The following is a 14,720-nucleotide window of genomic DNA, read 5'->3' as shown; positions in this document are numbered from 1 at the left end:
ATGGTCCAGACGGCAGATGTCATCCTGCAGGGAGCCAGGCCTAGAGAGGGCTAAGAGCAAGGGTTCCCAGGAGTCGCCATGTCGTCATTTCCAAACCAGAATATTTCTGTCTTTAACGAAAATGAAATCTTTTTGCCAAAAATGTGTTGCACTCATGCACGCTGTGATCCACCCTGTGACGGAAGCCATTGCTCCAGGTAAGGTCATGCCTTGAGAGCAGTGGGGCTGCGGAGAGGCAGAACTGGTTTTACTTTGGGGACGCGTCATTGTCCACAATCACTAGAAACGACAGACGATTCCTCCCGCTGTACTCAGCAAAAGCATCCGTTGCTGTGGTGCTAGGAGCCGACGGGTACAGCCTAAGAAATGTCTTTGTCGGTGTGAATGCAGCCTGCCCCAGTACGACGGGCTTGCGGCATCACGGGTCGTCAGGTCCTCTCCTGCTAGACTGACTCAAGCAAAGTAATCCAGGGTTGATTTACTTAAATTAATTCCACAGTGCAGAAGGTGAGATGGGAAAGGGGGAAAGGACATCCATAAAACTATGTCCTTACTGTGGACTAAAAAGGGGCCCGTGTCTTTCTTGCTTTGTGATTCTTGTACAACAGGGGTGTCAAATGCACAGCCCAGGGGCCAGTTCCAGCCCATGGAGCTGGTCTTTCCAGCCCTCCAGGCTACCAGAAGTTGGAGGCATGGCCTGCTGCAGGATCATCTACGGCCCTTGGGCTCTGGTGGACATGGCAGTCAGCAGCAGGAGGGTGAGCAAAGGCTGATCAGAGAATCGTAGAGAAATTGGGCAGGAAGGGACCGCCAGATGCCTCTAGTCCAACCCGCTGCCTGAGGCTGCATCATCCCAATCCAAACCATCCCATACAGCCCTGGTCACTGTCCAGACACTTCGCCCCTTGCTGCTGCTGCCTCCTTGGCCACTGGGCCTCTGCCACCCTATGGTTGAGCGGCTTCATGCCCTGTGCCGGAGCCAGGCTGCCTCAGCTCAGAACTACTGCTGCCATCTCTGCCACTGCCGCGCACCCCGGGCTGCAACCACACCATGCCCTGGGCTGGATCTGGCCCACTTGGAGCCCCACTTGGATCCAGCCTGGGGCACAAAGTGAGTCTGACACCTCTGCCGTGCAGCATTTCTGTGGCTTAATGAGGTCAAAGTCAGTAGGTTTCCCACCAGGGAAAGCAAAAGAGCTTCTTGGATGGCTTTGGGATGGCTGTGTTGGCTCCATGCAGCTTTCCCAGTGGTTCCCAGTGCAGGGGTTCGCCGGACTGGCAGCAGTGTTGAACTCGGTTCCTCCTAGTTATTTCAGTGCAATCCAAGGCTGTTTCAGTCAAGCAGAAGCTGCAGAAACCAAGACCCAGCCCTGGAAGAGAGGAGGCTCAAAGACAGGTTACTAAAATCTCCGAGCCCCCTGTTACAGCACTGAGCCTAGTTTACCTGGAATTAGACGATTGAGGCCTTAAAGCATTGCACAGAAACAAAGGAAATGCTATCTGAAAAGAAACCAGCTCCGTCTGGCTCCTCGAACGCTCCCTTGATTGCAGATCCTGTAGGTTTATTTCAAGATCGCCGTCTGTGACAAGAGGAGTCGGAGACATTGGAGGAAGGGTCGCTCGCTAGGAATTACATTAATCTCCAGTCTCTATCTCTATGGCCTTTATATTTTGTCTGTGGTAGCAAAAAAATACAATAAAAAATCTAGATCTCATTCTCAGCCCATTTACATTTGTGTCAGACTCTTTAGACCAGTGCACTCTACCCTGAGCTACTCAGTCAAGCCCTTTTCTGCCACAATTGGGGAAGAGAGGAGGGAAGTGATTACTATATATTCTCCTTTTTTCCCTCAAAAAACAGCCGCTGGAAATCGGAGTGTGAAACATGTGCAAGGAATATGGTTAGAGCAGTTTCTGCCACTTGGTGGGCAAAAGTGAAAGTAAATTCTGAGCGTGTCTACACATTCATTAACGTGCCATAGACATCATGCATTTAGTTTACTACTTCCTTAATAAAGGACTAACTAAATGCATAGTACCTGAAGTTACTGTGCAGTAGTGCCAGTGCACAGTTATTTAGTGATGCTCACTGTGCATTAGCCTAATGACACTGCTCAGTAGGCGATTAGCACGGTTTCTGCCATGACACACTACTGTGCAGTGTTATTAGGCCATGTAGATGTGCCTTCTGTGCGTGATTCACGGGGAGCAGAAATGTGATCAGACTCAGCTCCCTCCCTCACTGCTGCTACTCAGTGTGCGCATCTACTCAGGCATTTGATTTGGGATCAGTTTACTTCCGGATGGGTGTCTACACATTCAGGGAAGTGGGAACAGATTTGCTGTCGATGGCAGCAAACTGCTTCTGCTTCCTGCCACCACCATGGGCTGTGCTCTAGGCTCCCCTCCGATGCTAGACCAGGGGCTGGCAGGGAGCACTGGTGAGGACTGGGACATTACACCCTGCCCCCAGGGTGCTGCCTGTTGCTGGGGTGGGGACATTGCCCCTCTGCCTTGGCAGCTGGGAGCTCCTGGCCCTGGCTCCCCGATCAGTGGCAGGGGACTGAGACCTGCTCCTCCAGTTCTTGCTGCTAGCTGCCCCATCAACAGATTGGGAAAGGGGCTGGGACCTACCTCACCCATGAAGGTCTTTCTAAGCCCCATGCTTTGGTCACCAAATCGGGGCATGGGTTTGGGACCTGCCCCTGACCAGGACAGTTCCCAGCCCTCGCTCCCCGATTGCGATTTCAGAGCCGGGGGCTGGGAGCTCCCCACTGCTGGGGCAGGGCAACATAGTTCCTGCTTGGGCTCCAGTGGCAGAGCCCACCCTGGCAGCAGGCAGTTCCTGGGGGCAGGGAGCAATCTCCCACCTCCGGTGGAGGGCTGACAGGGAACAGATTTGCTTCTGGTCAGGCGTCTACACAAGCGCTATTGCACCATTACTAATCAAAAGTAAATTGGCTACTTGCATTTGCAGGTAGCAAATTTCCTTGTGGCTAGCAAGATTTACACTGTAGTAAGCACGTGCACATGTAGTTGCACATGCTTACTGTGCAGTAAACTATGCTACTGTGCAGTTAAGCGTCTTGTGTAGATGCACCCAGTTACTACAGGGGAAGATCTTTTCCCCCCCTTCATTCTGCCTTTTAAAAACAGGGTGTGTATCTTATTCTGGTGCTGGGTTTTTGGTTGTAGCCACGTTGGGCTAAGGATGTAGGCAGGCAAGGTTCTTTGAGTAGATGTGATACCTTTTATTAGACCAATTGAGTAGTTGGAAAAAATTTCCTTGGCAAGCTTTCGGGCGCAGTCACCCTTTGTCAGGCATGGGGAGTCTCTGCTGTTCTGAGACTCCAAGAAATGAAAACTTTTCATTTTCGTGGAGTCTCCAAACAGCAGAGTTTCATTTCTTTTCAGCAGAACGGTTTTCACTTCTTGGAGTCTCAGAACAGCAGAGACTCCCGATGCCTGAAGAACGGTGACTGTGCCCGAAAGCTTGCCAAGAACATTTTTTCCAACTACTCAGTTGGTTTAATAAAAGATATCACAGCTACTCAAAGAGCCTTGCCTGTCTTATTCTAGGGCATATTGTATGCAAGATAATATGGTAATTCAGAATACATCAGGTGGGGGTGCTGAACAAGGAGCTTGCTTTGGAGGATGCACTTAAAAGGTATTGCAAACATAATTAGTGAGCTCACGACCCAGGTAGGAAGAGTGGTTGGGAAGGAAGAGATGTGTTGGGTTTGCCATCTGAGGACAGAATTAACCCCGTGGAATCGTCCCTTCCAGCACCGGTGCTATTCAGGCCCTTCCCACACTGCTGTGGAGGTCCGACAATGCCATGCGAAACATGTCCAAAGAGCGGCTTGTTTGCTTTTACTCCTCAAAATCTAAAGCAATGCATAATAGCACTAATGATCTCCGACTGGAGCACTTCCTGTGGAATTAACCACCCTCGACTCATTCAGCCGTTCATTAATCCCTCAGAAGTGCCCAGTACATCAATCATGATTGCTTAATTAAAGCAAAGTTACCAGACAATTACGGTGGTCAGAACAGCTCAAGACAGCAAATGAGTCCTGTAGAAGCTGAGAGTCTGAAATGGCTGGGGACGAGCTGCTAGTTCTCCTGGGCAGGCCGGGGGCAGAAGCAGAAAATTGGGATCTTTGGAGTGATGCAAGCCCCCAGCACCAGAAATATCCCACTGGAGACCAGCAGTCAAGGAGCAGGTGGGTAGCACTGCCTCTTTCAGCAGCTCCTTCTCCATTTTGCCATCAAATCCGGACCTGGCACAGTTGAAATGGGGCCTAATATAGGTTAAATTCATGCTGACTGATGCTATGCATCAGTGGAGTAAGAAGGAACCACGCGCCATATGTTTAGGGAATTCGTGGAACGTGCCCTAATTAACGGGCGGCCGGCGAGTTAGAAATCAGTCTAGTACTGAGCGCTCGTTGGAAGCGCACTAAATGGGATGCAGTCCCGTGGCTGTCGCGTTCCTGGACATCGATGAACATCTGTAGTGGATTTTATTGAAGGGCAGAGGGGAGCTATTGAAAATGACCCTATTACTCAGACAGTGACGTATCTAAAAATGTCCGTTGCTTCATGCATTGAAAGTAATAATGTTGGATACCCATTTTTTTTTTACGTTGCTAACTGGAAGCACGCAGGTAACCGGCTCCCCTAGGTCTCCAGAACAGCTTGGCATACGTGTTGGGTTTAAAGGCTGATTTCCGTGCAGCTGATTTGTTGGTTTCAGTAAATAAATAAAATAAACCATGTTAGAAATCCTTTGAAGACAAGCAAGCAAATGCTGGGATTCAGGTGACTGCAACGCACTACCTGCTCTGTGGCAATCTCTGCTGACCTAGTTTTTTGCTATCGGAAGGAAGGCATTTCCAATGATGCAGGCTGCTACCATCTCCTAATGCCGGCTAGAAACATCCAAAGTTACTTCGGGAGCCTCGGGCGCTGTGAGGAGAGAGCAAGAGCCAGCACGCTTCTCCTGGGAGCGACTGCTGTGCAACCTGCTCCGTCCACATCTGTTTCCCCAACTTTACCCCGTGCTGTTGTCTCTCTGCCTATGCGGAGTCATCCCTGGCTCAAAGCGTTTCTCAATGAAGTGGAACATTTTGCAATCAGGTCTGCGGTGGTTGAAATCGGTCATGTTTTGGTCCAAGTAGAAAACTGAAAAATCGGAGCCAGGGGAGGTTTTGCAAAGACCAAGTACATTTCCCAATGTTTTGCCCCCTCCTCTAGTTGTCCGCCATCCTCCTTCCATTCACAGGCCTGCATCGGACGCATCACCACGGCATCGGGGTAGTTGGCGTTGGCCGTGGCCCTGGTATGTCATGGGCCAAATTTGCAGCTTGTCGTGTAATTTTTCATTCTAGTTTTGCCCTGTATTTTCTTTTAAAATGCCCGTCTCGCACATTAGATGCTCTGAATAATATAGGCACTTGGCATCACGGGGGCATATGTCTTAACATTTGGGCCTTAAGATCTGTGGGATGACGGGCCGTCTCACGAGTGCGTCCAGTGCCCTGATCCCTTATTGGACACCTCCCAATAACGATCAAAGATATCGAGGGAGCAATTAATATTCCACCGAAAGCAACCTGTTCACACCTGATGGTCTCTGCTGGGCTCGTGATGGGAGCGGCGAGTAATCAATGCGTTTAGCAGCTGCTCTGGTTGCGGCGTGTTGCGAGAGTAACGCGGCCCCCCTGGCTGCTCTGCTAGCCCCCACGCTAGACTCGTGTCTCGCGGGGAGGATGACCGTCTGCTGCACACCATCTCCGCGGCCGCTCTCCTGCGCTCCGATGGCCGTGATAGAGAAATAAACCTGCCCACGCTTGAGGAAGCAGCAACCCCACCACATGTCGCTGCGGCAATCACCCAGACTACCTGGCAATTAGCAGACGTGCTCAGTGGGGGCAAATTAATTCAAAACATCTCCCCGGGAGCCGTGTCTGAGGACCGAATCCCCGTGTCTGGCACGTCAGGATGTGACTGCTCACAGTTGTCTGCACTCCCAGGGAATCCAGCTAGCCCCTGACCCCAAAGCAAGGCGGTGGGCAGGGCAGCCCTAGCAAACACCCTTCCTCTCCCTTGTGGTGCAAGCAGATTGTGAAACACTAGCCAGGGAGTTTCATGCATTTGCACAAAGGATGCCTGCGGATCTGTCGCACACGTACCCGATTCACTACTAGACGACCAGAATCGCAGACCGCTTGCGCCCGGGTGCCGCCTGGTTTGCACTGAATGCAACCAGGAGCTAAATGCTGAAAAAGGTGGATCTTGAAAGCGCCATCAAATATTTAATGTGTTTCATGTTCTGACCTATTTTGCTTTCAAGCCTTAGAAAGCTTGACAGTACCTCCTAGTGGACACGGAGAGCCCAGGCACAGAGCTTGTAAAATAGGATGGACACTGAAATGCCCGAAGCCTCCTGTCCAGACAAACAGATCCTTGGCTCCTGAACACAGTGGGCTTGAGAGGGAGCAGTACGTGGAGTCGTTGTTTCACAGCCGGTGAAGACGGGGACGTCTCTACCCTGGACCGAGGACATAGAAACACGAGGGGCTGTGCATCCAGATGGCTCTTTGCTGACGTCTCTGAGTGAACTGTGCTCTTGCAAAGCCTTGAAGTTATGTCTGCCACCAGAATAAAAGCAAAAATTTTCTGATCAGAAATCTTCACTGATCGGAAAAAAAATCACATCGATAAGGAATTAAGTATTGTATGTAAACCAAAAAAATCACATGGATAAGGAATTAAGTATTGTATATAAATCAAAAAAATCTCCAGTGCTCCTGCTTTCTAAGCCGTTACGTGTGGTTGTATGAAATATTTTTTTCAACATACACATCATGGGCACTCTCCCTTCAAAAGTTTGGGAGGAGAGGACCCCAAGATTTAATTCCCGATGCAATGACTGTATGTTATGCCACTTGCAAATATTTGCTATGGGAAGTTTCTATCGCCAACCACATCCCTGTCCTCCCAAGAGCCCTGTACCAGTCACGGGTGATTAAGGACTCAGGCAGGACCTCTCCATTACCAGAGCCGTGGGTGTTATTTTTATATACCTTTCCTGCAAATACGATGCAAATAGCAACCTACAGCTTGGAACATGTCGAACGATAAAAATAAAACCATTAGTCTGTCAGACTTCTCCAAACTAATTTGAACTCTCCAATGGACCCAGCATCCTCTAAGCTCCTGAAAGTCCTTCACCATTTTTTCTGAGATACAAGCCTGCAGGAAACCGGTTCAAAGTATTACACCGGGGGACCTGAAGGACATCATATAGCAAAGGGGAAGGGGCCTATGAATATGTTTCTTAACTTAGGAATAGAGTGACCTAGAAGGAGAAAAGGAACTTTCTCCAGAAAGCAAGAGGGGAAAAAACCCCAGAACTGTGCTGCTGGATTTACAGCACAACAGGGCAAGTATCTGGGTCCCTCGAAGCTGAATAACCCAGAGGGCTGGCATGGCAAACCTCTCTGCCTGAGCCTGAGCCTCAGCCCCAGAGCTGTGGTTTTGGTAATCATGTCTCAGCAGGCCCCGACAAGCGATCCCTTTGCTCGTGGTTTGTTCTGACTTTTTCCCTCTTGCCTGACTCGCTCTCCTTTGCTAACCTGGTGTTTCTCCCCACGCAGCGGCCTGTGGGCAGAGTGGGCTAACACCAAGCAAGCATTTCCCACTCCTCAAAGCCACCTCCTTCCTTCCAGCCAGCTCTTTGTGGCGGTGCCTTTTTTTGCTCGCTTTACAGATCCCACGCTGCAAACCGGCCCGGAGGCCCCTGGTGATGTCCAGAGGAAATCAGCCGCTCTTAGATAGGTTTTGCACGTGTGCAATCATCCTTGCAGTGTGCCTCCACGTCGTGGAAAAGCAGGTGAAACCCAATCTCATCTCTCGGTAGCTCAGGCCCGAGGAAAAGAGCGGTGTTACTGAGCGGCCGCTCTCCTCCTGACGGACGGTTGCGTTGTGGAAGGGTTGGGAGCGGAGTTGTCACTGATCCCTTGTTTCTTGGTTGCAGACCGGCCGGATCGAGCCGAACCACCCCAAGGTTTGCGGCCACCAGGGCAACGTGCTCGACATCAAGTGGAGCCCGTTCATTGAGAACATCATCGCCTCTTGCTCAGAGGACACTTCGGTGAGTAAAAACCATGTGAATGGAGGGTGTATAGGTTTCAGCAGGAGGTCAGTGTGAACAGACTGCACTTCCCTGCCTGGTGTCATCACTGTGGCAAGCTCCTGGATCGGTCTCTCGCTCCTTAGGGAGCTTAGCGGGGAAGGTACCCCCCATGAATCAATGCAGGGCGTTCCCCTCTCCATAAATATAACCCTACGTGCTTGGGGCATGAGCTCCTACAGTTGCGTGTGCGTGCGTGGTGCAGAAGAGGTGTGTTTTAAACTCTAAAGGGATGCATGTGAAAAGAGGAGGAGGAGGAGGAGACCAGCCGTGTGACTCAGCAGCGATTTGGAGGAGGCATCAAGTTAGTTCTGTCATTTCGCTTTGAATTTTCCTCTGTGATTTTTTTCCCCCCATTTCATTCTGTTTTGTTTTCATCGCTGTCGGGGTCCTTCGTCATCCTCCCGGGAGCGGACGAGGGCCCAGGCTCTTCCAGAAGACGGGAGATGAAAGGCGGGGGGATCTGACAGGCAGCAGGAAGGAGTGGGCTGGAGCCCCCGGCGGAGCAGCGGGATGAAAGGGGAGACTCTCATGGGTGGAGGGAGGGAGAGGAGCGGAGAGGAGGCAGCAAAGCAGCTGCAATCTATTGGTGAGACAACTTAGCGAAGGGATTCAGTGTGTCGGCCGCTCGTGGCTCTCCAGCCTCTTCATCTGTCACGGACAGGCCATGTGGGACCGAGGTGACCCGGGAGGGGACGCTCTCAAACATCTGGCCGCCCCAATGACTTTGCACTGGGGAACATGTGGCCAGCGCGAGGGACGGGTCACGGGAACGGCCCCCCGAGCGTGGCTGGCAGACACCTGAGACCCCGCGGATAAACAGCGAAACGCTCCCAACACCGAGGCAGCGTTTCCCCCAGGCCTCTGCTCCGGCCAAGAAGCTGGGTGCGCCCGAGGGCAGGGGCTCCCACTGCTCTTATTCCAGTTCGGCTCGTGGGAGCGCCCCCGTCCGAAGCTTTCCCTCCAGCCCCATCTCCGTGCTGTCCCTCCCGAGCCCGGAAGGGCCCAGCTACCTTCTGCAGGTCCAGTCCCTTCCTCTCCTGCAAAAGAGGGGCAAAAAAAGGGGAGACACCTCTCCTGTTTCCACCCCCTGGCATCTTTTCCACCCGCAGCCTCCTCCATCCGACGCGTCTCCAGTAGCGGAGGGCATTTCCCGCGGAGGAGGCAGGCTGGCAGTCAGGGGCACGGTTCCCGGACGTCAGGCCCTGCCACGAGGAGGGCGACAGCACCGGGGGGGCATCTGCTTCCAGGAAAAGCTGCACGCTGCCAACTAAGTAGTTTGCTTCAGCAAATCTCCTGGCGAAAGAGAGGCGCCGCGGGCGCATCCAGACCCTTCCTGCTTTATACGTGCCCGGCGAGCTCTCTGCAGATCTCCGGCTGCCGTCTGGCCCAAGCAGCTCCCTCTGCTACTCGGTGATGTCATGTGTTGTTGGCGTCCTAGCTTTCCCTTTATATCCCCGCGCTGCAGATAAGCCGTACGGCTGCAGGCAACAACGTCTTGTTCCCCCCCCCAACAGCAGCACTGTGATTAATCCCCTCTTACTCTCGTCAGCAGCGGGGCGGCAGCGATGCTAACGATGCAACTGTCACGATGAGAGAAGAGGGGCCTTGCAATCTGCTGAGGCAGGAGCTAGGTCGCGTCTGCTCGGCTGCCGTTTAAGGCTGCGCTTTTGCTTTCTGGTCGCTAATGTTTCCCCCTTGACAACCTGCCATCGCCTGCAGAAACCTGCGCCTCGGTTCCCCCGAGCAAAACCTGGGATGACCCGGTTTGTAACAGGGTACCGTTCTGCCTCGAGACGTCTCGCTGCATCATTATATAGTATCATCTTAATGTCTCATCCTCTGCTCCTAGTCCAGCACGTTGGCGTTTTTTATTAACTGAAACCTTGTCGAGAAGCTTTGGACTGAGGGGAAAATATTCAGATCGCAGCCATGAATCACTGAAAGCTGTCTCCCTCTTTCAATTATAACCAGTTTCATCCCGTCAGCTGGGAATATTAAGTGTCTGGAGGGTGCTTTGTGATCCATCACGGCCAGTTCATTTAAACCCAGGAAATCAAGGTAGTCACCCACAGCCTCTAGTTAATGGTTCTCCTCTTGGTTGTTGGTCTTTTTTCATTTTAGAGAAGAACAGTCATTTTGGTCACCGTTTTATGATGCAGGCATGCGGTGTGGTCTTGGTTGAAGCTCAGCAGACATCCGGGATCTCCAAGGCCTACTGCATGGGTCTGGGTTTTTGGGAAAATATTACAATATAGAAAGGAAGTTTGGAAGTAGTGCTGTAGCCTTTACCTCTGGGACATGGTCTAATGGATGCCCTTGGCTTGCACTTTCCAGATGCCGCATTGCTAGAGGGCATGAGAGTTGCTGAAGACATGCCAGTCAGGTTCCTGTGCAGGGTTAACTGCTTGGCACCAAGACGCTGCTTTTCATGTGTTGAATGAATGAACCCGTGTGATGAGCCGTTCTGCCTCCTGGCACGTTATGGATGCAGATCTCGGACTTGATATTGCAAATGCAGCTAGTCGTGGAGGCGGCAGTACCATTCACCATAGCAGTTGCATTTGCTGCTCCCTAGTTGCTCCATGCTAAGAACTTCCTTGGACATCGATTTCCTTAGGGACGCCCCTTGGAGGAGCACTATTTCTTTTTCTAAATTGCTAACCTAGTCCACGTAGCAGGCTGCCAAGCTCTGTCTACCAGTCTTTAGTAACTAGTCTGACCACTTCGGCCCATTTCCAGGAGCTAAGCTGCCCTTCTCAGAGGGTCTCCATTGCACAGCTCACCCCAGAAGTTCAGTGGTTTATGGCACACGCTTAAATCCAAATGTCTCATTCTCACAGGGAGAGGCAGGGACCTCATCTGACACGTGCTAAACCGACCAAACAGAAAACTTTTCCCCTGGAGAGCCCTGTCTGGCTGCCTCTGAAAGTTTAGTGGTGCAGTGGGCTAGCTAAGGGATTTTATGGACCTGCTTGCATGGTCAGCCTTGGTCTGATTGCTGTCTCCCAGCTTGTTTAATGGTGAATCACCTATGGTCTGACTATAGGTATATAGACTATAGCTGCATAGTCTGGAGAAGAGAAGACTGAGGAGTGATTTAACAGCAGCTTTCAACTACCTAAAGGTTGTTTCCAAAAAGGATGGAGCTGGGCTGGTCTCAGTGGGGGCAGACGACAGGACAAGGAGCAATGGACTCAAGCTGCAGCAAGGGAAGTTGAGGTTGGGTATTAGGAAGCACTGTCTCACGTGGAGGGTGGTGAAGTACTGGGATGGGTCACCCAGAGAGGTGGTGCAGTCTCCATCCTTGCAGATGTTAAAGACCCAGGTGGACAAAGCCTTGTCTGGGACGATGTAGTTGGGGCTGGTCCTGCTTGGAGCAGGGGTTGGACTAGATGTGACCTCCTGACGTCCCCTCCAAACCAAATTTTCTATGATACTATGAACTGGTAGTGGATTATCTAATCTTCAGCTGGCAGGGAGCGATTCGGGTTGCTCGCTTCCTGCATACCCGATCCAGCCGTAGCTCGCAGCATTTGGGAATAAACAAGGCGTGCACTGGGTGTCTGTCACCCCACCTCTCTCCCAACCCCCGCACTGGCTTTTGTTCTTTGTCCCTGGGTCTTTCGCTTTGATGTGCTGGAAGCAAGTGCAAGGTTGCTGATCCCTAACCCTCAGAGAGTAGTGAGAAGGTCCCTGGATAACATCTGCTTATTACCTGGCTCCAGTATCTGTTTTCATTTGGTATCATTTAAGGGTGCTTTAGGCGTCCTCTGACTTGGGGATGTATTACAAGGCTTGCATCATGTGAGGGATAAACTGCTTAGAAATGCCATTGATCCATTACAGACTCAGTATCCAAGGTTGAAGGCGGTGTGCCTGGGGCCAGGCTGCCCGGCTCCTCTTGCAGGTAGCCTGCATTAAGTGCCGTGCCCTCCGTGAAGAAGCTGCCTGGACCTTGCAAGGAGAAGGACAAGATGCGAGAGAGAAGGATTTGGAGGAGGCATCAGAAAATCAGTCCATTAGCCTGCAGCTCGAATGCAGGCTGCAGTAGCTGCACCTCAATAGCTTATTTAATAAAGAGCCACTCGCCTTCCCGAAGTACTGACGCATCTTGCATTATTACCCAGTACGTGGAACAGGAGATATGGTGGCAGGGAGCAGGTCACTGAAAGCCAGTGCAAGAGAGAGAGCGTGCGATTAACATGCAGACAACGCTGTGCCCAGGAGCAGAGCGAGCAGGCAGCCGGGAGAGACGCGGACTATCAGGAATGCATTGCAGACAAAAAGTCTTGGGAGCAGAGGGAAGAGCTGAGTCTGCATGCAGAGATGACCCTGGCAGGATAACATTGGGAAAAATCCCAGGCTAGAACTGGGATTATTTATTCCAGAAAAGAAGATGGAAGGGGGGGGGGTGGTAATAAACAGTCTTCAAATACCTGAAGGTTGGATATACATAGGATGGTGATGGATTAGCCTGTGTGGCCTCTGGGAACGGGACAAGAGCAGTGGTCTTTGCTTGCAGCAAGGGAAACTGATGTTAAGAAAATCTTTCTCAATGTCAGGGTGGTTAAGCAGTAGCAGGCTACCCAGAGAGGATGTACCTATTCTCACACAAGATGAATTCAAGTTAGAGTAGAAATGGAAACAGATTTTCAGCTGCCGTGGATGATCAGGGGAATGATAAGATTGTTTTATGGGGAAAAAATTGGAGTTTGGGTCATTTAGCCTAGAAAAATGAAAGGGCTTGGGCACGCAGTACATTTATACTGCTATCATGGGCAGTTTTGTGCACCAATGTAAATTATATCAGGATTTCGGCTTAGCTGCTTGAAGGTGGGTTTATTTCAGTGCCTTGCCACTGGGTGGTGGGGGAGCAGGAAATAGTTTCTGTGCCTGTAGCACGTGGCCGCCCCGGGATAGCTGCAGGCACGCAAGACTTGAACCGGTAGATTTACCCACGATTTCTCTCGGCATAATGATGCCTTCGATTCAGGTAGAGTTAGCGTGCTGCGCTGTGATGGTCCAGGAAACGCCTGGGAGGCAAGTCAGATCAGCAGCCTGCAAGTGGTGAGCAAGTCTTTGAGTAAATCGAGGTCGGGCCTGGGCTGTGAGCCATTGGGCTGAGTCCTGGAAGAAGTCACGATGCATTACCAATGATGGGGAACGCATGACCAGGGCAAATCCATTCATTGGAAATGTGATGTCAAGATGAGCCATCAAGCCACCGGACCACCTCGCCACTGGACCACCTTGCCACACCTCAGGGCAGCGCTGCGAGCTCCAGATGCCTAAGGGCATCACCCAGCCTCAGAAATGGGCCGGGGCAAACTGGACCAGGCATTAGAGGCATTAGAGGTAGTGGCTCCTACACTCCTCTTACTGTAGGAGAAGGAGGGAAGAGGCCATCCAGGGCCGTGATCCCAAGCTGTGACAACTCCTATCCAGGCGCGCGGCGTGGATCATTGGGCTGATTGCAATGCATGGCACCAAGGAGAGCAAGGCGTCAGTCCACGATCCTCCCAAGCACTCCAGCTGCCTCTTGGGGAACTCAGAGCCGCTAACCAAATGCCCGGAGCAAAGGTTGTCCACACATGAATAGGGCTGGACAACTCTCTTTTCAGATTCTGCATGCACCGCTCAGGAAGTCTGCGAGACCCGGAGGCAGCGAGGGCATTATCAGAGTCCCAAGAAGAAGCATCCGAGGCGCCGAAGAGCATCACAAGTGAGGGACCCGTCCCAAGCGTCTGCAGTCCCGAAGAGTGGAGCACCTCATTAAGTGACCTGGGAGAAAATGGAAGAGAGATGGGATCCCAGCGCGTGGGATGGAGCCCGGGCTTCAAGGGGACGATCGGTGGCACAGCAGCACCCTCCGGAGCAGGCTCGGTGAAGCGGGACACACGGCTCTCCTGGGCCTCTGTCGTGACGCAGGAGCCGGGGACAGCATTGTAAGTCCTGGCCCTGGGGCATCATATAGGGCTAATGCTCTCCCAGGGAGTGATGAGGATTTTACGACAGGTCTAATTTCACCACCTATAACTTACACACCATGTCCTGCCCTGGGCCTGTCTTGCTAATAGACCTCCCTGACGATCGTTTTAGCACTATGTTGTAATTATTCCCTAGCTACCCAGCCCTCGCCCATATGTATATGTCACCTCCTCGTACCGATGATGGGCATTCAATCTTCTGCCTGACACCTGTCCTGAAAGGTGCCGATGCATTATATGAGATTGCAAAAACAAGCAGCAGCGAAGGGACCTCCGCTTCCGCGGTTCCTATTCCCATGGGCTGGGTAAGGGGCGGTATTACAGAGTACAGGGCACTGCTGTGAACAGGATTTGTGCTGGGCCATAAATGAACGTGGTGCTTTAAAAACAGGCTAGGAATGGGCATGAAATCCAGTGTAAGCCAGTGGCGGTTGCCTCGTGTTGCTTTTCCACATCCACTGAGGCATATCCTGAGCTGGTCAGGTTGGGGGGGGGGGGGTTGCAAGTAAAAGGTTTTTAGCTGGAAA

At 51.8% G+C, this 14,720-nt stretch overlaps 1 protein-coding gene across 6 annotated transcripts in view; it reads left to right on the top strand.

Annotated features, from left to right (window-relative positions):
- The window catches only part of CORO2B (coronin 2B), a 141,878-nt gene that overhangs the window by 110,022 nt on the left and 17,136 nt on the right, over window positions 1-14,720 (top strand). For all 6 annotated transcript variants that reach the window (XM_019503932.1, XM_019503933.1, XM_019503929.1 and 3 more), the window contains one exon: window positions 8,048-8,164. In XM_019503932.1, coding sequence (XP_019359477.1) covers window positions 8,048-8,164 — 117 coding nt within the window. The remainder of the gene's footprint in view (window positions 1-8,047; window positions 8,165-14,720) is intronic.

The sequence above is a fragment of the Gavialis gangeticus genome, unplaced genomic scaffold, assembly GCF_001723915.1.
Source record: "Gavialis gangeticus isolate Ggan-Ray unplaced genomic scaffold, GavGan_comp1, whole genome shotgun sequence".
Taxonomy (NCBI): Eukaryota; Metazoa; Chordata; order Crocodylia; family Gavialidae; genus Gavialis; species Gavialis gangeticus.
This window is presented reverse-complemented; position numbering and strand designations above follow the sequence as displayed.